At 38.2% G+C, this 25324-nt stretch overlaps 2 protein-coding genes across 2 annotated transcripts; one reads left to right on the plus strand and one right to left on the minus strand.

Moving 5' to 3' along the window:
* On the minus strand, positions 1-2858 carry LOC122664250 (F-box/kelch-repeat protein At3g61590-like). Its single transcript, XM_043859996.1, has 2 exons — positions 2795-2858; positions 1-1445 (listed from the first exon to the last, which is right to left on the minus strand). Exon 2 carries the CDS (start codon positions 1421-1423, stop codon positions 215-217), a length of 1209 nt encoding a protein of 402 aa, XP_043715931.1. The 5' UTR covers positions 1424-1445; positions 2795-2858; the 3' UTR covers positions 1-214.
* Positions 2859-17571: 14713 nt separating this feature from the next.
* LOC122666051 (acidic endochitinase-like) lies at positions 17572-19276 on the plus strand. Its single transcript, XM_043862163.1, has 2 exons — positions 17572-17582; positions 18286-19276. The coding sequence occupies exon 2, from the start codon at positions 18305-18307 to the stop codon at positions 19274-19276; it is 972 nt and encodes a 323-aa protein (XP_043718098.1). The 5' UTR covers positions 17572-17582; positions 18286-18304.
* Positions 19277-25324: the final 6048 nt, after the last annotated feature.

Here is a 25324-nt window from a genome sequence, read left to right on the forward strand (position 1 = left end):
TTGTACAAGGTCACAACTCTCAATTTTTAACTCTTCCCATGATACCTCCAAAAGCAAAGAATACAATTTACGTTTCATGAATAAGCAAAAGCCCTATCCACAAGTTCACTTTCTTTAGACTTTTCCAGAGACTTCAATTCCAAAATAACTAACAAATGAGGAACATTAAATTTTCAATTACCAGGATTAAGCACAAAAGAAAACAGGCCCAGAGTCAGGGAGCAACTTCAAGCCTTGGTTCGAAGCAAAAACCAGAGAAGAGCTGAAGTGGGAACCTCTTTGTCACAGGGCACTTCTGTGACCACTTCCATTGCTTCTGGTTCATATCAAACACAAGAAGAGCGGGAGCTCCATAGCTCTGGATGTAAATAAGATCATCAGTTCCGCTACTGGCAAAGACATCATCAAACTCCCCAAATCCTTGAAAGAACTTGTGGGGCATCCTTGAGACCTCCTGCCACTCTTTTCCGTTCAAAATCCAAATGCCGATCCCCTTTATTATGTCTGGTCGGTCTGGTTTACCAATCCCACCCACCATCACCAACTTCTCCTTAAGGTTCATTAGGCGGCCACAGGTGAGAGAGCAGGGTACAAGAATCCGCTCCAGCATACCATGGGAAGATCGGCTAGACAGATCATACATAATCAAGCCATGGCGGTCAAGCCAACCCACACTACCTCCAGTTGAGTAAATCAAAAAGTATAGAACTCCATCACAGATCACACTCTCATCGCCTCCTCTCCACCCCGTCAAAACATCTCTAGCAGAAGTCACCCATGTCATTGCTTCTGAGTCGTAGATATCGATCGAGAGATCCCACTGGAAGAAATTATCAGGAACCTGCTTGGATTTTGCAATTGCAACAGTGTAACTGTGAGATAGCCTATTAACTGAGATTGCAAGAGCACTGTAGTCAGAATATTTCAAACCCGGAGGCTCATCAAGCCTCTTATAATCTTTCGTAATAGGGTTACAAACAAATAGCTGGCTTCTACTCTCATTGTCCATGAAGCAGATCAACCCACAAGAAGAAGCAATAAACCAGTTAGATGTCTCAATGCAGGGGAGCTCCAAACCATACCATTTCCGGAACACTGGATCATAGGCATATCCTATCGGTTCATCAGAGCTGGTAAACATAAAATACCAAGGTTTCTGATATAAAACAATTAACCTTCTGGAATTTACAATCTCATTCCATCTTTTACACACACAACCTGCTCTAAAGAAGCTTGCAATAGGAAGATAGGCAAGGATTCGTTCCAATAAATCATCAGGGAGAATAAAATCTGTAGAAATCACTGGGTTTAGATTATTGCTTTCATCGCCAATCTCAGATAATGACTCAAACTCTGAAATATCTGTAAATTTCCGCCCAATGTCATCAAAGCAGTCAGTGATCCATGACGTTTCCTCCTCCATGATCAACGGTAGAGAAGATACCCTGAAGAAAAGGATGAAAAAAGGTCAAGAAACCTCCAAAAGTCTCCTACCAATAACAAAACAAAGGTATCCAGATTTTAGTTCAACTAACAAGTTTTCTCGGATTAGACAATTTTAAGTCATGAGCATTACACTGAACTCATATCACCTTGAAGGCAGAGAACCTCTTCAATACAGACATCAACTTCAGATAGTATTTGATGGAAAAACAAATACAGTGAAAAGGCTAGAGTAACAAGGGGAAGAAACACCATTTAATAGCCTTTACAAATTGTTTCTTCCATAGTTTCCTGAAATCCTTGAACCTGAACCAAAATAACCTTCAAGCACACTCTCAACTGAAAAGATTTCCTGAGGCCTATTATCATTGATGAACATAATTATACCTTAACAATGCAGAATCGAGTAATTTGGCCAAGGCATAGTCCAGTTGAGTTGAGATATATAACAACTGAATAACAGGAAAACTACCAACCAAATGACTCCCCCCACCCCAAAACAAAACAAAAATGTAGTTAGAACTTTAAAAAACGCCTCATTTCAGAGCTATTAATAAATAAACCCAGTTCACCTGCAAATGATTCATCTTATGCTAACCTGGGGGGGGGTTGTCAAGGAAAAGATACCCCGATGAAGAAAAATTAGAGAACCCCAGAGAAGAATTCACAACCTAAAATGCAAAATAAGTAAAACAGGAACCCAGGTTGCAGACTAGAATCTCCAGATATTACGAATATATACCTCTAAGAAGAATCAGAAAAATCATCTAAGATAAAAACAATACAGTAGATCGGATTTTTTTCTAGTTAATTTCCCATAAGACAAAAAAGAAAGTGATACAATGAGATCAAATTGAAAAAGCAATACTAAGACCAACAAAAGGACTAAAGAACAAAGGCCAGAACTCTAAACTAAAATCTAAACTCAATTCAAAACCCTAGTTTAAGACCAAATAAAGGAAGAAGAAAGAATCAAACTGAAACAACAGAACCCATATCACAACCCAATGAAACAGACAAAGAAACATTAGGCATATGAGAGTGAGAGAGTGAGAGAGAGAGAGAGAGAGAGAATACCCAACCTTCGACTACAATGGGGAAAACGAGCACTCTTTCATAGTCATGACATGAAACAAACCCTAAAAGCGATTCCCAAAGAGAAATATTAGGTAGGGCACTGGAACGAGGAAACCCATCTAATAAACATTGGGAAAAACATCCATCTGATTATGATTTATGAGAAACGAAGACGAATAAAGAAAATAGAAGCATGGGAGATCGATTAAGGGAACCAAATAAAAAAATCAACGAAAAACTACAAATAAGGGGAGGATAGTGAAGATGAACACACCTTGCTGGAAAACAGTACTCCCCACAATCTTTCCTTCCTTATATTTTGATCAAATGGAGCCTTTCTATATTAATCAAAGATCTCCAGTTGCCTAGAAGAAGAGTCGCAAATAGGGAAGTATTACTGAGAACCCAGTGACCCTTCTCTGAGAAATATCAAGAACAGACACGGAAATGAGATGGGCAGCTCTACATTTATCCTAAAACTGAGAGACTCAGCGTAGATAAAGCCACATCGATCCATTTGTTTAGGCTTTCTTTAAAAGGGCGAGATGACATATATTGGTTTTATCCCTATGAAACAAAAAGACAGGCGATTAGGCGAGTCTTAGAAATGGAAGCGGTTTTTATAGGGAAAAGAGAGAGAGAGGTGCGTTTTGGTGTTGTGTGGAGACAAAAGACTATTTGGAATAGCTTGCTTGTTCATGGGGCATGAGGTATTGAGGGTGTTATTAACTTAGAATTTTTGCTTTTTCAGAGAAAAACCCATTGGGTACTTGAAAGCACTCAAAAGGAAAGGAAATATAATACTGTCCTCTTGTTTCATGTTCTTCACAGCTTCTCTACTCACCAGTCACTCCTCTCCATTAAAAATAATAAGAAGGAAAAAGGGGAAATGCTGTCTTGCTCATCACCCCATTTCTGCTGCCCTCACCTCTCTTCCCTTCCTTCCATCACTCCATCTTTTCCTTTTGTCTTTTTGTCTTTTTTTAATTTCATTACTTTTTTTGGTTCTTTTCTTCCTGTCTCCCTCTACCCAGCTCTTCTCTCTCTTCCTACCTAGTTTAGGGTTTCCCTTTAATCTTCCCTTTCTGGGTTTTGTTTAAGGCTTTCAGTAAGTCTAACAAACAGAGAGGCTGCCCAAAATTCTAGACGTCATGGGCCGTAGAGTAAACTTCTTTGGTTTCTTTCCTCCTTTCCTTCCTTCCTTTCCTTTGTTTAAATAGGGAAGACCTTAGGTTCCTTTCGATCTTTTTTTTTCTCTTGCTATTTTTCTTTCATTTGCCTCTTTCAAAGTGGGCTCCCTCTTTCATGTGGTAGGGGCGTGTTCTTTCGTGTTCTACCTAACTTAATTCTCATTTCATATTCCGTCCATGTGACCACTCTCTTTCTCATGAAAAGAGAGGAGAAAAAAATTGGGTTTTTTACAATTACCACCCCCAAATCTTTCATATCTACTATTACCCCTCCAAAAACTTTTAAATAACTGTTACCCTCCCCTATTGTATACTAATAATAAAATGACCCCCACCGTTACAGACTCGTAACGGAAGGGGTTAGTAGTGATATTGTGCTGTTGTCATAAATTTTATATGACCAAAATACCCTTCTAACAAATCCTTCCTCTTCACTTCATCACTTGCAGGAAATGGGAGGAACAAGAACATCGCTTCCTTCTCCAGCGAACACCTCCTTGTTCCGTGACGACTTCTTTCTCCGGCGAACAAGAACATCGTCTTCCTTCAAGCAGATTTGGATTCAGAATTAAAGATGATTGAGTACTAAAGAGAAAGAAACCGAAAAAAAACCAATGAAAGTTACCAACCGGGTGCCAGGATTCATCGTTCTCGACATGCCCATGGTTCTGGTGATCTGTTCTGTGGCTAATTCTCCTGCAGCATTCATCAAAATGTAATACCATCAAATGTCAGACCTCATGAAGCCATTAAGTCTCTGCTACTACGTCAAATACACAAATCTATATTCTTACATATCAAAAGAAGATAGTGGGGGAAAAAAGAGAATCTTTAACAGAACATACCATCCATGGTAGGATACACTATTTAACTGAGGGTTGTTGGAAAAGCTTCCATGGCCACTGTACCATCAACATTCCAAACACAAATTGCATCAAGAGCGTGAAAATTAAAAGCAGGGGATGGATAAAAAACCCACTACACAAAAAACTGAGAAGAAATGGGGTTTTAATTTACCAATCATGGCCAAGAACAAAGAGAGCCCAGAACATGGTTCCCTGCGCAGCCCAATAGAGAGGCCAGACAAGCCAATTGTTGAGGTAAGCGGCAGCAGCAGCTAACCCAAGAACCACAACCACATCTCTAACAACATAGCTCATTGAGCGCCATGGATCCTTAACCCAACAATGTTTAGGCATGGCTGTTCGAATGTCAGCCAAACGGAACGGAGGGGGATTACTTGGATCGAAATCGTCTTCTTCGCCGATCCCATTAAACCCATTCAAGCCCATCTTCTCTTCTTCTTTGTCCTCTCCATCAATGGATGGAACCTTCAAGGGAGCGCTCACCTTCAAACTCCACTCTCTACCTCTGGAACCACCACCAGAGACGGGGGAGGGGTCTGACACCACATTCTGACAAGACCCAGCTCGCCATTACGGACTCAGATGAAGAAAAACAAAGATATTTAATTCAGTGCCTACTACTTGTTTGTGAGAAGTCCACAAAATAAATGGTAGAGAACCAGAGACTCGCAGAGCGTACGTGAAACCCAACAAATTTGTTTAACTAAACAGATGAGAAAAGATTCTAACTAAATATAATTGATAATCAGAAAACAAACAAACAAAACAAGTTGTAAAGGATTTGGGATAAGATAAGGAGATGGGTTTCTCTCTTCTCTTCTCTTTTGATTTCCTTCAACAAGAACCTCACGTTTTGGGTTTCGTCGATGAATTGTGAGTATGGTGAGATCGAGTGAAGAAACGCGTCCGTCGGGAGAGCAGTTGACACCATTCCAGGTGCAAGGATTGTGAGAATTAGGAATCCAATCGGTCAAGAAGCCAATGGGATCAGTGTGAACAGACAAGTTCTGGAAGGATATCAGGGCCACATCCTCGTCGTCTTTATGAGGAGCAGAGAAGAAGTTATATGCACAGATGGTCGCTGCTGGAGCAAGAGGTGTTCGCCGGAGAAAGAAGTCGTCAAGGAACAAGGAGGTGTTCGCCGGAAAAGGAAGCGATGTTCTTGTTCCTCTGGTTTGCTGCAAGTGATGAAGTGAAGAGAGGAAGTGAAGAGGAAGGATTTGGACGAAGGGTATTTTGGTCATATATAATTCGTGACAACAGCATAATATCACTACTAACCCCCTCCGTTACAGGTTTGTAACGGTGGGGGTCATTTTGTTATTAATATTCAACAGGGGAGGGTAACAGTTATTTGAAAGTTTTTGGGAGGATAATAGTAGATATGAAAGATTTGGGGGTGGTAATTGTAAAAAACCCAAAAAAATTCTACCAAGAAAAAGAAGTTGTCTCAACAATCGAGAGTCGGTTCGGTTTGGTTTCAATAAGGTTCAATTGATTTTCAGTCTGATATTGGACCAAACCAAAGCCGAACAATTAAGGTAAATTTCGATTTGGATCTGTGCTTTGGTTTCAGTCCAGTTGGATTTCAGATTGTTATTGAGTTAGCTTAACGGGTTCTTACTGGAGTGTTATCAGTTTGGTTTTAGTTTTCTACACATCTATATACAATAATGTAGGAAAATCTTTTTTTATTTATTTTCCGGTTGTTTCTGATTTTATCGGGTTTGATCCAGTTTTTTATTTCGAACAGTTGGATCAATTATCGGTTTATATAGGACTCTAAAAGGTTCAAACCGAAACCAAACCAATAAATTTGGTTTGATTTTTTCATTTGCTCCAACCAGTTTAGGCTTGAATTAGACACCCTCTTCAAGATTTGTTGGGGGCTAAACTGGTAACTCAAAACCATTAGATGGATAGGCACCCTTACTTTTTCACGCGGGGGGTGGCGCAAAGAACATTGTAAGGCAATGTAGCGTATGCTTGCACCTCCTTGTTCATCTCTTTTCTCCCTCTTATGAAATATCATGTCTTTCCCTAATCATGGAAGGAGAGAGATAGACAGAGAAGCGCTAGTGTACACTACACAGCCAGATAGGAACTCAATCCTTTTCTTTTTTAATGAAATGATCTATATATAAAAGGAGATAATTACATCCTATTGAAAGAGAGAGATAGACAGAGAAGAGATCACATAGAAGCGCTAGTATGGCCTCTAGCATCTTTACATACTAGATTGCGTGGGGGTGGGGCGACATGAAGTTTTCTATACAAAAACTGAACTCATGTATACAATTCACAATACCGGGTGAGCCGGTTGGAGTGGTTGGATTTCCTTGTTAAAAAAAATTGAATTTGACCTCGAGGATTTGATGCGAGAGCTCAACTCAGAGATGTCCTAAAGAAGGTACCAAGTAGTCCGATGGGCTTGTTGCTTGGAGGATATGTCTTCGAATGGTGAACACTCTAGTCCACATTCAATAGCAACCCAATTTGGAGGAGAGGTTTGCCAATGATAGATTTCAGCCAATCACAATCAAACAACCACCATGTGATGAATTTTTTGTCATGATTTTTACTATAAATTATATTTCAAAATTTTTAATAAGGGAATAGTTTTCTGTCCGCGAGTCTGGCCTACGCCTGCACGCCTATGTGTCTATCTCTCTCCTCCTCAAAACAAGGGCGGAGATGTCTTTTCATATAAGGAGGAGAGGGATAGACTTATGGGAGTGCTGGTTTAGGCCACACTCTAAGCCAGCACTCCCACACAAAAACTATCTTACAGTTTTTTTTTCAAAATTATTCCACTTATAAACCATCCTTTTCCAACATATTTCCGTCCTATCAAATGTTGATGTATTCAACCTGAAACATACAACATAAATAGAAATTGATTGGTCACAATAGGAGAAAGCTTTTTATCACCACACAGTGAGGATTCACCACATGTAATTCTAGGGTTCACAAACCCTATAGATTTTAGCCTGTTTCCTAAATACCCTCTTGATACCCTTTATCACGCATTTGAAGCCCCGCAGTGAATAGAATCTCATTCACCATGGCTTAACAAAAACTCGCTGTCACAATATGTCCATAAAACTTTTGCCAACAAAGCTATTCCGAGCTACCTATAGCAATTTTGCCAGATGAAATTCCTTTAATTGCCATGTAGCAATTACTTGGCCTTATGGGAGTGCTGGCTTAAGTGGGTTATCTAAGAGATTGTCTATGCTTGTGAAAATTAAATAAACAATGCCAAAAAATATTGGGGTCTTGACTGTGAAGGTCTAATGAGGTTTTGGATGAATGTGAAGTTGTTGTTAAAATATATTCATGTCACTACATGTGGGGTATGGTCTAGTGATTCTATTATTGTTTGACCTAATTTAAAAATCCCCATTGTATCTAGGATTGTAAATGGATCGGATTCGGCTCGGATAGTGTTATATTCGCATCCGCATCCGATTAGCTATCGGACGGATTCGGATAGTGTTAAACAGTTACGAACACGGATACGGATCGGATATTTTATCCGTTTACATATAAATATAGCTTTTCGGATAGCTATAGCTTATTCGTATCCGCATCTGTTTAGCATTTGGACGGATTCGGATAGTGCTAAACAGATACGAACACGTATACGAAAATGGATTTTGACTATTCATTTACACCCCTAATTGTATCCAAATCCTCCAATAAAGTCTAAGATAAATCACAAAAATCTTCACACTTTCTTTCCTATTTGTTTGACAACTAAATTTTCATTGATCAGACAAAGCTATTACAATCATATGACAATGACTCCCCAGGACTATAACTCATATAAAATGGATTCTAGAAAAGAATAGAAGCAAAACTTGCAATATATGCACAACCTGATATTTATGAAGTGTGAGAGCATATAAGTTCTACAAATTAAGTTAAAAACCCATAACAGTTACAACTTTGAACCAAAAAAAAGAAGGGGACCCATCAGATATATACAAAAGCTAGGATTAGGACAGTTAGGCAAAAACACCCAAAATAGACTGAGAAATGACATGAAGCATATCAAAATCACTGAATCTCTAAGAAAGAATAATTTCAATAAAAATGCACATGTTCTTCTTGACTGTTGAAATATGGTAAAATAAATCTCGCAATTGGGTTTTCTTTCTCCATCATTATGCCTAGTGAAGTATAATGCTTCACTATTTATCACATAAGTTGGTTCATGTGATAAAGGACCACACAAGCATATCATTATTACAATTCAGCTTAAAATGAGTATAAAAAAATAACTATTATTACAAAATATTCCCTTTTTTTTTTTAATGAAAGTGTAATCACACAAACCACACACCTAGGGGTGTCAATACCCAACCCGAACCGATTCCCTTTTTTTTTTTTAATGAAAGTGTAATCACACAAACCACACACTTAGGGGTGTCAATACCCAACCCGAACCGATGAAACCGGCCTGAACAAGCCCGGACCACACCGGACCGAACTCTTAATGGTTCGGGTTCGGTTTGTGGATCCAGAGAGGCAAACGGTTTGGTTTGGTTTGGGCTAGCCCGACGGTGCATCGGTAGCCCGAACCGTTAGGCCCGAACCCAAACCGAACCGACCTAACCCGATAAATAAGTAAATCAATAAATGCCTAATGTAGGGGTGTCAACGGGTCGGTTTCGGTTCGGGCTTTTCGGTTTCGGTGTGACTTTTATAGAAACCGAAACCAAACCATTAAGAAATATTCGGTTTCGGTGCGGTTTGGTTTCGTGTTGGTTTCGATTTATGATAACGGGTTGATATCGGTTTGGTACCGATTTTATATAACTAGTAAGGTCCGGTTAGTGCTCATTCATAAAATATTTCAAATACAATGCATCTTTGTATCCTATGTCCTATGGTCTATGGATACAATTGGTTGGGTAATCACTAACAAAGGATATGAGATAAAGTGAGAAACTATCACAACACATTTAGGGGGCAATGGGGCATTAGGCATTTACTGATTTACTCATTTATCGGGTTAGGTCGGTTCGGTTTGGGTTTGGGCCTAACGGTTCGGGCTACCGGTGCACCGTCGGGCTAGCCCAAACGAAACCAAACCGTTTGCCTTTTTGGATCCACAAACCGAACCCGAACCATTAAGAGTTCGGTCCGGTGTGGTCCGGGCTCGTTCGAACTGGTTCGGGCCGGTTTCATCGGTTCGGGTTGGGTATTGACACCCCTAGCCTGATGCCCCATTGCCCCCTAAATGTGTTGTGATAGTTTCTCACTTTATCTCATATCCTTTGTTAGTGATTACCCAACCAATTGTATCCATAAGCCATAGGACATAGGATATAAAGATGCATTGTATTTGAAATATTTTATGTACTTAAAAGAGAAAGAGAAGAAAAATTAGCACTAACCGGACCTTACTAGTTATATAAAACCGGTACCAAACTGAATCCAAACCGTTATCATAAATCAAAACCGACACGAAACCAAACCGCACCGAAACCGAACATTTCTTAATGGTTTGGTTTCGGTTTCTATAAAAGTCACATCGAAATCGAAAAGCCCGAACCGGCCCATCGACACCCCTACACACACCAATCCCAAAAGATGACTTTTAGGACCGTGGAATTAATTACAAAAGATTCCATTTTACATTTTATGAGAAAAAAAAAAAGGGTAATTGGTCGTGTGATTAACGTGGTTCATGCGCCTAGACACAAACCAATGTCTTTGTGTACAAAAAGACTGTTCAACCCCCAGTGAAATCGAAAATCACATACAAACCAATGCCTTTGTGCGCACTTTCATCGGCTACTGTCGCACTGGTATAGGGGCTACACGATTGATTAGCATCCTCTTGCCTATATTTTATATTCATCTTTATTGGTTGGCATTTCGGTAATTTAATTAAAGGAGAGGGTTGGGCATGCCACCAGCTTTCGGTAAGCTAATGGCATGCACCAATCATAAAGGTGGACACAAAAGGGGAAGGGGGAGGAGAGCGGATGACACATGATGGGCAACTAGCGGCGTACCTAGCCTTTTCCCTTTGCTAAAATTTTAAATATGAGTTTGACTAATTTTCCTTGTTTCCTTTGACTAAAATTTTGTCATAAAGATATATGTGGGATCCTCTATCAAATGGACTAATCAAGGTAGTGCCAAATGGCAAATAGTGAATTATTATACTTCATTAAACTTAATTACGCCTACAAAGGCGATTTAAAATTATGGCATTTGGGTTTAATCTTCGTCTTTCCATTAATTCAAATATCAAAAAGAGGCATAACATAATATAATAATCTTATGGGTATGTAACCATTTGTTTTCCTCCACTAGTCACTAATGTGGAAAAAGAGACTGAGACTTAAAGTGAAACAATCACCACTACTAGTCCCTTAAGTTCAAAACTCAACTGGAGTTGAACTTTCACTTATAGGACTTTATGTCCTGTTTGTCATTTCAATGGAGAATGCACTGAGAGGGTGATGGTGGACATTCCACTTGGGCAACTCTTTCCAGCCAATCCATCAGATATTCAAATGCCACTGAGTCATTTGTTCTTCTTTCAATACTTCTATAGAAACCCCATTTCCAAACAGTTGTTTTTCAATCATATTAAGCTGTGGCTGGTAGCTGGGGAATTAGAAATTGGAGTATATATCCTCTAAGTAAGGATGTCAATGGATATTCAAATATCGTATTCGATTTGCGTTTGTATTTGTTTAGAAGAATCTAAATCCGTCCGAAAATTAATTGGATACAAATATGATAATCCCCCTATCTGATCGATTATTATCTAATTCGTTTAGCAATTCCAACAATAATAAAATATCTTTGTGTGTCTGTCTATCCGATTAAATTTTTTTATTTTTATAATTTTATAGGTTAAGATAATGTGATTCTTTTTCTAGATTTTCTATTGGTTTATATATATAGTTTTATGTATTGTGATACTTGGAATAGCATATTTATTAAAATATATACAAGATAAAATGAAAAATAGAAACGTAAAAAAATCAAAGAGTAAGAAGAGTAGAAGAAAGGGTAGTCGCTGAACTCTCAAGTCTCAACCCTAACCCTCATCAACAAAACAGTAAAGATGTCTAATCCATCTGAATATAATTGGATACGAATAGATAATGACAATATCCGACCGAATTCGATCCATTTACATCCTTAATTCTAAGGGTGTCAAATGGTTCGGTTTGGTGTTACCAAAAAAAAAAACAAATGGTCCGGTTTGGTTTCGGTTGAAGAGGATCAATCACCTTAGCAAATATTAAGCTAGATCGAAATGAAATCAATAATTAATTATGAATCGTCCAATAGGAGTGGGCATTTAATGAAGAAAGAGGGTGCGAGGTCTACAGGTGGAATGTAAGAAGGTGTGCCAAGGTATCCAAACACTAGCATCGTGCGGTTCCTTATTCCAGAAATATAATACATTGTAAAATGGGCTGATGTTCTTTGTGCCACAGTGCAGCCTGCGCCCATACACAGGGGCCTGCCATTTAGGGGGTAGGATGGTCATTTCACCCACCCCATGTGTCTGGGCACAGCCTGCGCCCCTGACACAGAGAACATTTGGCCTTGTAAAATATATCAGTTTTATTAGTTTTGACAGGTTTTTCATGCTGAAACCAAATTATTACAAGGGTTTTTTCTACAATCAACCAAAGGTTTCAATTTTTTCGATTTGATTCGGTTCAGCCTCCACATTAACACCTGTATCTTAAATTGATACCTCTACCCTTTTCATATTTGCTTTCTTTGTTCCAACCGTATGTAGTGCTTGAGGATGTTTTCTTTTGCTTTCACATAGTAGTTTTTGACAAATTTCAAGTATGAAACCCTAGTAATTAGGTAAAGGGAAAGATATCGTTGTCTAGGCATGTAGCACTTGCACCAGTGTGGGGCACCAGTGAGAATGCTTGTAGGAGGATCAGTTGGAATGGGACTTTTGAATTCACTGAGGGCTGAATGATAAAAACCCACGATCCTATGTCTAGACACAAAAACCACGCAATCGGTTATGGGAAGGAAACAAGTCTTTGACTTCCGTTTATAATCGAAGTGCATTTCAAAGAGTATTAGGCCAATCTATGGAATGGATTTTTGAGCCTTAGAGTACTTCTACTTGTCATATAGCACTCCTAAGGAAGACAAGTTGTTGGCTAATGTTTATTATCTAATAGTGCAATTCAAAGCTTAGATCCCTTCCTTCTACTTGTCATATAGCTTTCCTCTTTCATAACTAAAAGCAATTGAAATCTTTGGCGGGTCAGATTGTATACTCCCTCCCTTGTGGGGTTCATAATTAAGGTTGAGACATCCACATCCACCATGCCTTTTTTATGAGTTTCTGCTATTCAAAGAGTTTCGAAGTAGCCTTAGATTACTTCTACTTCTCATAAGCTTTCCTCTTTCATAACTAAAAGCCATTGAAATCTAAGGTGGGTCGCATAATATCCTCCCTCCCTTGTGGGGTTCGTAAGGTTGAACCATCCATATCCACCATGGGTTTTTTTTTTTTTAAATATCATTTAAATTTAATTTTTAATGATATTTATAGTTTTCTTGATGAAACCATCTGAACTAACTATTGATTAACTTTAGTACTTAGTCTTAAATTTAGTTGTTTAACCTTGCCTCTGTGGCTTCATCCATGTTGATGTTTTATTCTATTCTTATTTGAAGAGAAATAAGTTTTCATCCATTGGCTTGTAGCTGTTAGGAACTATCGATTCAATTGGAATTGATCTAATCTGAATTGATTAGAATCAAGATCAATCCCGCTCGATCAATTCTAATATGAATCGATCAATCAAGATCAATTCATTAACCACTGACCTGATTTCCTACACCCATTTCGTACACCATAATTGATGTAGCATAAAAAAACCTTACCTAAAAGGGGGAAAAAACACATAAAATCAAGGGAGAATGTTCTCTGTGCCGGGGGTGCAGGCTGTGCCCAGACACATGGGGGTGGGCACAGTGATCACCCTACCACTCTGAGTGGCAGGTTTAAGTGTCTGGTGCAACTTACGCTGCAACGCAAAGAACATGAGCCCTAAAATCAATCAAGTCAATCATTGTATCACCATATTTTTATTTCTTTTTTTTTTTTTTTTTTTTTTTTTTTTGTTGTTTTCTGGACCTCCAAACATAAGCTTAGGCTATGTTTGGTTGGTTGGCAAGAAATAAATATAATAAAAACAAAAAACATTCAAATTTTTTCGGGTTTCAACTTTCTAGATAGAAATTCTGTCCGACAGGTACGCAGGAATGGGTTGGACTTTTACGAAAAAAATAAAAGGAATGGGTTGGACTATACTAACCATGCCCGTGCGCCCTGGTTTCATGGGCACGCACGAAGAAATGGAGATTTTAAAACAAGAAAAATGAAATTAATTATAATAATTTATGGAGATAATAATCTTACCCCAAAAAAAAAATGAAGATAATAAATTAATAATCTTTGGATGTTACATTGACTGAGGTGATCGTACGCCAGGGGAAGGAGTCGGACCGGCGGAAAATCCGGAGAAAGATGGAGGAGGAGTTGTTGTCAGAACTCAAAACCATATTGTCCTTTAGAATTGCCGCTGTAGCCGTCGTATCAATCAATTTAATTATTTTGATTTATTTATGGATGATGTGAAGTGAGGTGAGGTGAAATTAAGTGAAAGGAAATCTCAGATCCAAAAAATCGTTTATCAGAGATTTCATATCATATAATATAACTTTATCGTTATCAGCTGATCCTATCGATATGGGTAAGCTGATACCGTACAGATGTGATATTTTTTAATATAAAAATAGAGAGAAATAACGTCATTCAGTAACGTGAGATGGTTTTAAATATCGGTATCGTATCGCCCGTATCGGATAATACGTATCGGTTTTGCTAATCACCAATATTGATACTGTGTCGACACTGTATTGATAGTATGATACGTACAAGGGGTAAAATATTCCGAAAACTCATTTTTTAAGAAAATCAAGGGATAATTTTATTTGATACAGCCGATTCAGATTGATATCGTATCGATTTTCTATGTCTCCGATAATCGTCCTGATACCATGCACTAAAACCATGAGTGTCAATACACAGCCGTGCTTCTATTAGGGAATTAATTACCATTATACCATCGAATTCTTTGACTATTATTTGTGATGATAGTTTTGTAATAGACACACGGGAAGCAGGATGGGCTGCTATTATTGTTCATAACAATAATTTTTTGTGTGTTTGTTCGGATTTTGATTAAACTGAATCAGCACAAAAAGTAGAAATAAAAGGATTGCTACTCAGACTGCGATAGATAGGATCATGGCCAGGCATTCATCTCGATTAACATCTGGACTGATTGTCTAGATATCATCAATTGGCTTACTCAACCTACCAATAATAGGGATTATACAGTTGATACATATTGATATCAGTATCGATGATGATTGATACATTCAATAATCTTAGGTATCTCTTTGGCTCTTTTTCCTGTTGCTCAAAAAATCAGTCTACCATTTTACTACATATGTTTATTATACATATGTTTAATCAATTCATACATAAAACATAGTTTGAAAGTTGTAAGTATATAACATGAAACTATAAGCTAATGTAAACAAAGTATATTGAATCATTTCAATTATTCCTAGTTTACTCATTCTAGGTACAGATTTTTTTGTTTTTTCAGGGAATCTTTTGTTGGAGCAAGTTTTCTCACTTGCATCATGTGACCCCACGATTGGAGTCTTATGTCAATGTTGTAAATAAATGAGAACCTTGGCTCCGTTTGGTTGCAAGGGGAATTAAAGGGAAAGGAAGTGAAATTTTCATAGTTAAAAAATGCATTTTTTTAATCATTACCTTATGTGATATGGAATCATGTGACAATACATCTAACTCCAAATCATTGCATATTTGGTTATTAAATTTCACTTTACTTTGCATCCATTTCCCTTTGGTTTAAAATGTAAAATAAATATTACATGTAAAATGTATCTTTACTAGATATGGTAAGAAATTTAAGTAGTTTATACAATCACATGGGGTAATGATTATAAAAATTTCTATTTTTAGTTTGAAAATTTTTCCTTCTCTTCCCTTTGCAATCAAACAATACAAAAAAAAAGAATAAAAATCGCAAACAACAATCAAGTGGAAAAAATGGGAGAAATATATGGGCCCTACCATATTTACTTTGGAATGGGCCACGTCCAAGTAAGAGCTCCAAGTCGGGGGTCTGGGTTATTGAAAGCCTAGATCCGGCCCAAGGTCTCAAATGTGCATCACAAGCCTGAATCAGCACGTAGTTGGGTTGGGGTATCCAAATTACAACCAACCTGACATTGGGCCGGGCTGAATCAAGAATCAAATTTGCTCCCCTAGGAGAGAGATAATACGGCCCAGCCCAAGGCCTCAGATGCACACCCCAAGCCTTGAACCCCATGCGATTGGGCTGGAGGAGGTTGAGCCTGAGTTGAACAATAATTAAGAATAGTCCTCTACGTGCAGAGGAGAGAGAGGGTTTCCTACCCGCTAGCTGTGTGGGTTTCAATTCTTGAAATGGGCCAAATCAATCCCATGGGTTGGATTTTAAAGTGACATGTGGCAACCACTGAGGCTCTCACTGCATTTCATTGGTAGATGAGGGCACTATGGAGGGTTTTTATCCCAAAAACATAGGCATAGAGGATCTCGTCTTGCAATTTTCACATTAAATAGGTTATTGATTTAGTATAATGTAGACACTGGATTTTGTCACCTCGGGAATTATATTGAGAGTGATGATATGAACCTCCAGGAATCTCATTATAAATTTCAATAGTAAAAATTCAGGGTTTTCTAGACAAAATTATCCTTTTTACCCCTAATTTAATTTGGGAACCTTAACCTTTTTGAAATTAACTAAAACTTATAGGATAAGATTGTTTTATCATTTTAATAAATGTAGATTTGTTAAGGTGCCATCATTTCCGTTTTGGCCTCAAATAAGGGCAATTTGTTAGGTTTACAACTCTAAGATTTATGTTTAAAAGGTTTGGCTAAAATTCTTACAATGTCGAATCAAATACAACAGCCTTCCTCTTTGCCTGGGTTTGATATAGGCAGAGTAAAAACATTGGGTTTATCAAGTATCAGATAAATAGTTTAAGAGAGAAAGTTCTCTGTACGGGAGTGTGGTCCTCCCCATTTGAATAGACACCTCTTCCCCTCCCTTGTTATAAGGAGGAGAGAGATAGACATATGAGAATACTGACGTAGGCCACACTCCCGACCAAAAAAACTGTTTCCCATAGTTTAAATAATTGTTTTTTATTATCCGAGAATGTAAAATCAACCAAGAATGTAGTATTGGTAATGCCAGAAATGAAATTGAAATAGAGAAAAAAAAAATAAAAAAAAAAAAGAAAAGAAAGAAAGAAAACCCTGGGTGAGAGAAACTCGGGCCAATTTTGACCATTTGAAAAAGTGAAAAGACAAAAAATTGTACAATGGTCGGGGTCATGTAGTATAGGTAATGTCAGAAATGAAATTGGTATCCTAAGTAGTAATATTTCATGGTCAAGTCTACGCAAATCTGGCATAATTTTCTGCCACATGATTGTTGAGGGTCAAAATTCACTAGGGTTATAGACCACTCATCTTGTCTCAATAATAGGCCCAAATGGGATCCAATGTGAAAAAGGAACCCTCCTCAGACGGCCCATACACCCATTGTTTTGGTCATTTTGAATTCACGATCTTAGGATAACTAATGAGAAAATTGAGATACACCCATTGAGGGGTACTTATGGAAATAAAAAGGACAAGTGGTTGCCACCCATATGTATGTTCACCTACACGTACGTGCAGATGATCCATTTGTATTAGTAATATGGCTTGGAATAACCATGGGTTGTGTATGTCTTTGATCCATTTGGATCAAAGCTAATGTACGGATTGTGTTGACGGTCTTGATATTGAAGTTTTAGTTCTATGCCCTGAACATTTAACTCTGTGCAATGATGTCGTGGCATAGAGTTAAGATCAAGGTTTCGAGATCAGATCAGTTGATTTGAATTGGGATTGGCCTCAAAATTAGCATATTCCTAGCATCTAGGGTTTTTTGTACATGATTCACTTGTCGGATCAGGGAGAATCATGTTTGGCCTTGACCAATTCTAATTCAAATGGATTAGAAATTTAGAATTGACCTATTCGATCCAATTCGTTTCCAAAAACTAAAATTAGGGGATTATGGAATATTCGAGCCGATTCTTATCGATTTTTAATTCACTACCAATCCACCCGATTCTGAGTTTTGAAATCAAGGTTGAGACACGAGGCATGGAATTAAGGGATAAAATTGGGTAGTTACATTTTTTTGATAGAACAAAATTTTGCCGTTACACTACAAGGCTAGCAGCCAAGGAAATAGAATAATTTACTTCTTCTCTGGATTCATAAATACACTCCTAGGTTATTGTATTTTTTAAAATACGGTGTAACAGCAAAATTTCATAGACTTCAGGGTCAAAACCGTCACAAAATCCCTGCCGTAACAAGGACGGGTCAAAGTCAAGTAAACTCCAATTTTCTCAGCAAAATTCAAAATGACCAGAACGTGGACCGTGGGCTCTGGGCCTTCTTCCTCCTATAAGAAGGGATCCTTTTCCAAATTGTTTCTTCAATCCAATTTCAAGTTTCTTTCTTTACGAAGTTAAAATCTGCTAGTGGTCATGGCAAGCCGAGGTCTCACACCGGCCCTGCTTCTCTTCCTCACGCTCATGGTGCTCTCCCTTGTGGGTAGCTCTCTCGCTGATGGAATCGCCACTTATTGGGGCCAGAACGGAAACGAAGGCACCTTAACAAACACTTGCGCAACAGGAAAGTATGCTTTCGTCAACATAGCTTTCCTCTACATCTTCGGCAAAGGCCAGACTCCTCAGATGAACCTCGCCGGTCACTGCAACCCATCCTCCGGTGGTTGCATCGCCGTCAGCAACGGCATAAGAAACTGCCAAAACAGAGGAATCAAAGTTATGCTCTCAATCGGTGGTGGCTCTGGTAGTTACTCACTCTCCTCTTCTGCAGATGCCAAGAATGTCGCCGACTACCTCTGGAACAACTTCCTTGGCGGTAGTTCATCGTCGAGGCCACTCGGTAACGCTGTTTTGGACGGCATAGATTTCGACATTGAGACGGGGTCGACTCAGTACTATGACGTTCTCGCGAGTTATCTATCTGGGTACAGTAAACAGGGGAAGAAGGTATACTTGACGGCGGCTCCGCAATGCCCCTACCCTGATAGTCATCTGGGTACTGCCCTTAACACTGGGCTTTTCGATTATGTTTGGGTTCAGTTCTATAATAATCCTTCTTGCCAGTACAGTTTAGGGAATGTAAACAATCTTCTGAGTTCTTGGAGGACATGGACGTCGTCAGTGCCGGCGAACCAGATATTGATGGGGCTACCGGCGGCTTCAGGGGCAGCAGCAAGTGGATTTGTTCCTGCAAACGTGTTGAATTCTCAGATACTTCCAGTGATCAAAACTTCCTCCAAGTATGGAGGTGTGATGCTCTGGAATAAGTATTATGATGATCAGAGTGGATATAGTTCTTCCATTAAGGACGTAGTCGAATATGTTACTTGTTTAGGTATGAGCATTCGTCTCTCTGCCACAGCGGCACCTGGTGGCATTCTAAGTTGATTTCGTATTCTCAGACAATAAATTAAAAAAAACTATTTTTATCATCCAAGAATGCAAATTGACCTGGATACCAAACACAGCCGTAGTGAAATTTAGGGGACATAGAGAAGATAGAAGCTGCTACCAAAAAAAGTAGAGGGAGAGATAATGTCTTCTATTATAGGGCCTCCATCGCATCCCCACATTGGCCCCACACCACGCCACGGGGCAGCATTCTTCTTGCCTAAAAATGGACATGCAAGTATAGTGAATTAGCTTTTTTTATTTATTTTTATTTTTTTATATTTTTATTTTTATGGTTAAAAAACAAAATATATTACTATAAGTTAGAGAAATATACAGTATTCTTAGTTTAGGCATATCTAGCAAGGTTCATAGCAACAGCTATACAAAAGGTGTCTACTTGAGAATTAAAACATATTTCTTGGGCTTTATCAGAAATATAGATCAAATCTTTAACAAGATTCTAAGGTCAAGGGAGTTTAGTTGGAGATGGAAGAACATCAGTGAACTGTTGATTTGAACATCATACTTTTATCTTCAACCCCATACTAGCAACATGGTCAAAGCCTATCCGAATACTAAATAGTTCGGGTTCCATCAGTGAGCTTATTTTTTTGTTTTTGGTAAAGAGAAAATTTTTCATTTAGGAGTGATGGGCTCAAGGAGTCCTTGTTACAAACTTGGACTAGTCAAGGAGTGGAGCTGAGCCAAAGTGTCTTACACTCCAGAGACACTGCCCTCCGAGCCAAGGTATCAACTACTGTGTTGATAGTCCTTGGAATGTAAACAAACGTACATTGAAGAAAGAAAGAAAGAAGATAAGTTCTGAATGTCCTTTGCCAAGTGGAAAATCTCCAAAGGGGGAGGGCTTCTATCACCGTTAAGAAATTGAATCAACCCTTGATTATCTGATTGAGATGACCTAACTATGTATTACATGATTATTAATATTATATTGACTCTTTAACGTGTATATTTCATTTTAATATTCAAATGATATTTTTTAATTTGGGTCTGCTATCGTGAAAAAATAAAATTAGCCTACAGTGTAGACTGCGACCTACCATTTTTGAATTTTAAGTGGTAATTTTGAACTGAGCTCGTCTACCAACCATTGGATTTGCATCAAATCCATGTGGCTGCCTGTGAGTTGAGCACAACACGATGGCCACTCATCCCTAGGCCGCAGAGGATCCAAATCCCTAATTTTGTACTTAAAAACTAAACATATGTATAATAAACGTCTGTATAAAACATATGTTTTAAACATATGTATAATCCGTTCATACACAAAACATTTTTGAAAGTTGTACATATATAACATTCGAACCAAAAAAAAACATAAGTATATAACATGAAACTATAAGCTAATCTAAACAAAGTATATTGAATCATTTCAATATTCCTAGTTTACTCATTTTAGGTTCAGATTTTTTTCTTTTCCCACAGAATCTTTCGTTGGTGCAAGTTTTCTCACTCGTATCATGTGACATTGTGACCACACGATTGGAGTCTTATGTCATTGTTGTAAAAATATGAGAACCTTAAACAATGCACATAGAGAATGAAAATCGCAAACAATAATCAAGTGGAAAAAATGGGAGAGATATATGGGCCCTACCATATTTACTTTTGAATGGGCCACGTCCAAGTTAGAGCTCCAAGTCGGGCAAGTTGGGGTCTGGGCTATTGAAAGCCCATATCCGGACCAAGGTCTCAAACGTGCATCACGAGCCTAAACCAGCACGTAGTTGGGTTGGGGTATCTTAATTACAACCAACCTGACATTGGGCCGGGCTGAGTCAAGAATCAAGATTAATCCCCTAGGAGAGAGATAATACGGCCAGCCCAAGGCCTAAGATGCACACCCCAAGCCGTGACCGACATGTGATTGGGCTGGGGAAGGTTGAGTCTGAGTTGAACAATAATTAAGACTAGTCCCCTACGCGCAGAGGAGAGAGAGAGGATTTCCGACCCGCAAGCTATGTGGGTCTCAATTCTTGAAATGGATCAAATCAATCCCGTGGGTTGGATTTTTAAAGTGACATGTGGCAATCACTGAGGCCCTCACTGCACCTCATTGGTAGATGAGACCGCTGTAGAGGATTTTTATCCCAAAAACATAAGAACGGAGGATCTGGCGAAAAAATTGATTTTTGCCCTTTCACATTAAATAGGTTGTTAATTTAATATAATATAGACACTGAATTTTGTCACTTTGGGAACTGTATTGACAGTGATGATATAAACCTCCAGAAATCTTATTATAAATTTGAAAAAGTAGAAATTCAGGGTTTTCTAGCCAGAATTACCCTTTTTACCCCTAATCTAAATTAGGAATCTTAACTTTTTTGAAATTAACTAAAACTTATAGGATAAGATTGTTTTATCATTTTAATAAAGGGTTTTTTCCAATTACCATCTCAAAAACTTTGATATTTACTATTACCCTCCTAAAAACTTTCAAACAACTATTACCCTTCCTTGTTGCATACTAATAAGTAAGTGACCCCCACCATTACATTTCCGTAACGGAGAGAGTTAATCGTGACAATGTACCCTTGTCACTAATTTTCTAGGACCAAAATGCCTTTTTAGGATGGTAATTGTAAAAAAAACCCCACCCTATCACCGTCCCTTCTCCTCCTCCACCTTCTCCTTCTTCTCCTTCTTCTTCTTATTCTTCTTTTCTCCACTTGAGGTCACCTACTGTAATGGGGGAAAGGAATATGTGTCCTTTTTGAGATTGAATACCACCCAAAAATGGCGTCTACACAGTAACACAAGGTCCATCCCAATTTAATAACTACCTCTTTAATCTCCCTCCTCGCATTGAACGACGTGTTCAATCTGGACGCTATTCTCTTCGGAGGTTCCGCTCCAGTGGACGAAGTAACGAAGCGGAGAAGTTGAGCTCGCTTCACCATGGAGAGCTTTGCAATCTACTCTCCACCCACCACCTTCGTCCCCTCTTCGTCTCGCTTATCTCTTTCCCGAAGATCTATTTCTTCGTTTAGTAAATCTCTATTCATCACAAATCGACCAATCGAACCTCTTGGATCTTATTCTTCTTCTTCATTACTTATCTTTGGTTCTCACTCTCGATTCTCTCTCTTGAACCTCAAACCATTCGCTCCTGCTTTGAAGAAATACAGACCTCAAACGTTTATTCAAGCCTCTTCGAGCTCGGATGACAAGGTAAAGAGCTCTGTTTCTGCTCCTTCCCTTTGTGCTCTCAGTTGGCATTGGAGTGATTGTTCGGTGCTCAGTAGTATTTTTGGTGAAATATTCTTTCCCAGAACCAAAATGGCATACCTGTTAAAAGCAGCAGAGGCAGTACAAACTCGCCAAGGAAATTACCCATCGCGAGCCCTCTTTGTCATACAATCACTTGATTTTCATCACCGTTGTCTTTTAATAAAGAAATTCTGTGTGGATTCTCCATTTTATGAATGATTAAACGAAAATTCAGTTGACACAACTATCAAAATTCTACCAACTGGATTTTTGAGCAAATAATATAATAAGTATACATGTTTTTATGGAGATATACAAAAAAATTAGAACAACGAAGTGAATTTGGAACTGGAACTTGTACACCCAAACTGTCACCCTCGCCAATGTTGGATTAAACAAAGAAAAAACCAGAAATTCGGTGAGGGGTTTTGTATTTCATGATTAAAAATAAAACCCAAATCGATAAAACAAACAAATCTTTTTCGCAACCACCAAGTTCAACTACGAAGCACTCGGTTAAAAAACAGAGGCTTTCGTTCCCTGTGCATATTAATCTATTGAGGCCCCAATATCGGCTGGATATGCACGGGGAAGAGAAAGAGATTGTCCGGAGTCCAAACAGAAATTAATATTATGATTTCAGACCCCAAAAAAAAAAATTTGCACATTTGAGTTTGACGGAGGAGGAGGAGGAAGAGGAGAAGGGACGGTGATGGGGTTAAGACCTCAAGTAGGGAAAACAAGGTTTGGGGTTGCAGAGGAAGAAGAAGAAGAAGGAGAAGAAGGAGGAGGAGCCCGGTGATGGGGTGGGGTTTTTTTTTACAATTACCACCCCAAAAGGGTATTTTGATCTTAGAAATCTATAACACATTGTCACGACTAATCCTCTTCATTACGAAAATATAACCGTGAGGGCTAATTAGTTATTAGTATACAACAGGAGAGGATAATAGTTGTTTGAAAATTTTTAAGGGAATAATAGTAGATATAAAAATTTTTGAAATGGTAATTGTAAACAACCCTTTAATAAATGTAGATTTGTTAAGGTGCCTTTGTTTCCATTTTGACCCCAAATAATGGCAATTTGTTAGGTTTACAATTCTAAGATTTATGTTTACAAAGTTTGGCTAAAATTTTTACGTTGTCGAATCTGACACAACAGCCTTTCTCTTTGCCTAGGTTTGATATAGGCAAAGTAAAAACGTTGGATCTATCAAGTGTCAGATAAATAATTTAAATAGTTATTTTTATCATTCGAAAATATGAAATCAACCAAGAATCGGTCCAATTTGGACCATTGAAAAAGTGAAAGACAAAAATTGTACAATGGTGTCATGTAGTATAGGTAATGCCAGAAATAAAATTGTAGTAAAAGTCAACTAAAAAGATAAAAAAAAACAGTGGGTGAGAGAAACTCATCTTGGTCCAATTTGGACCATTGAAAAAGTGAAAAAGAACAAAAAATTGTACAATGGTCGGGTCATGTAGTATAGGTAATGTCAGAAATGAAATTGGTATCCTAAGTAGTAATATTTCATGGTCAAGTAAACACAATAATATAATATCTTACTAAGATTATCAAATCAAATACATAATTTTCTGCCACATGATCGTTGAGGCAGAGAACAGAATCAGACAGTCTTGAACGAGATGCGAGATGATTGAGATGGAGCGTACTTTGCCTCTACGTTGGATGTTCACTAGGTTATAGACCACTCATCTTGTCTCAATAATAGGCCCGTTTTTATAAAAATGGGATCCAATCGTGAAAAAGGAACCCTCCTCAGACGGCCCATACACCCATTGTTTTGGTCATTTTGAATTTACGATCTTGGGATGACTAATGAGAAAATTGAGGAAACACCCATTGAGGGGTATTTATGAAAAAAAAAAAGATAAGTGGTTGCCACCCATATGTATGTTCACCTACACGTACATGTAGATGATCCATTTGTGTTAGTAATATGACTTGGCATAACGATGGGTTGTGTTTGCCTTTGATCTATTTGGATCAAAGCTAATGTAGGGATTGTGTCGACGGACTTGATATTGAAGTTTTAGTTCCATGCTCTGAACATTTAACTCTATGCAATGATGTCGTGGCATAGAGTTAAGATCAGGGTTTCGAGATCAGATCAGTTCATTTGAATTGGAATTGGCCTCAAAATTAGCATATTCCTAGCATCTAGGGTTTTTTGTACATTATTCACTCGTTAGATCAGGAAAAATCACAATTGACTTCGACCAATTCTATTTCAAATGGATTAGAATTGGCTTATTTGATCCAATTCGTTTCCAAAAACTAAAATTAGGGGAATATGGAATATTTGAACCAATTCTTATCGATTTTTAATTCAGTACCAATCCAGATCCGAATTCCGAGTTTTGAAATCAATGTTGAGACACGAGACACGGAATTAAGGGACAAAATTGTGCTGTAATATTTTGGGAAAATTACATGATTAGCTACTTTTGGGTTTTCATTTACAAAACTGTCTACCCTATGTCTGAGTTAACAAAAATAGACAAAAATAAGTTTAGTTTTACAAAACTAGACAAAAACAGTGAGTCCTTCCTTCCTCGGCAGTTCCCCTCTGAAAAAATCTCTTTTTTTTTTTCCTCTATTACTTGAGGTAGCGGAGATTGGCGGTGACTGGGACAAGGGTAGGGTTGCAGGGAACGGAGGATGCCTGGGCGAGAAGGCAATGATAGGGGTAAAAATGTCTAAAAAAGTAAGTGTGGAAAGGAGAGACACTATTTTGTCCAGTTTTGTAAACCTTAACTTGTTTTTGTCTATTTTTGTTAACT

Source organism: Telopea speciosissima, chromosome 6 (assembly GCF_018873765.1).
Source record: "Telopea speciosissima isolate NSW1024214 ecotype Mountain lineage chromosome 6, Tspe_v1, whole genome shotgun sequence".
Lineage (NCBI taxonomy): Eukaryota > Viridiplantae > Streptophyta > Magnoliopsida > Proteales > Proteaceae > Telopea > Telopea speciosissima.

Bases quoted from the DNA above. Each gene is read 5' to 3' on its own strand.
- LOC122666051 (XM_043862163.1), top strand. From the start codon at position 18,305: ATGGCAAGCCGAGGTCTCACACCGGCCCTGCTTCTCTTCCTCACGCTC.
- LOC122664250 (XM_043859996.1), bottom strand. From the start codon at position 1,423: ATGGAGGAGGAAACGTCATGGATCACTGACTGCTTTGATGACATTGGG.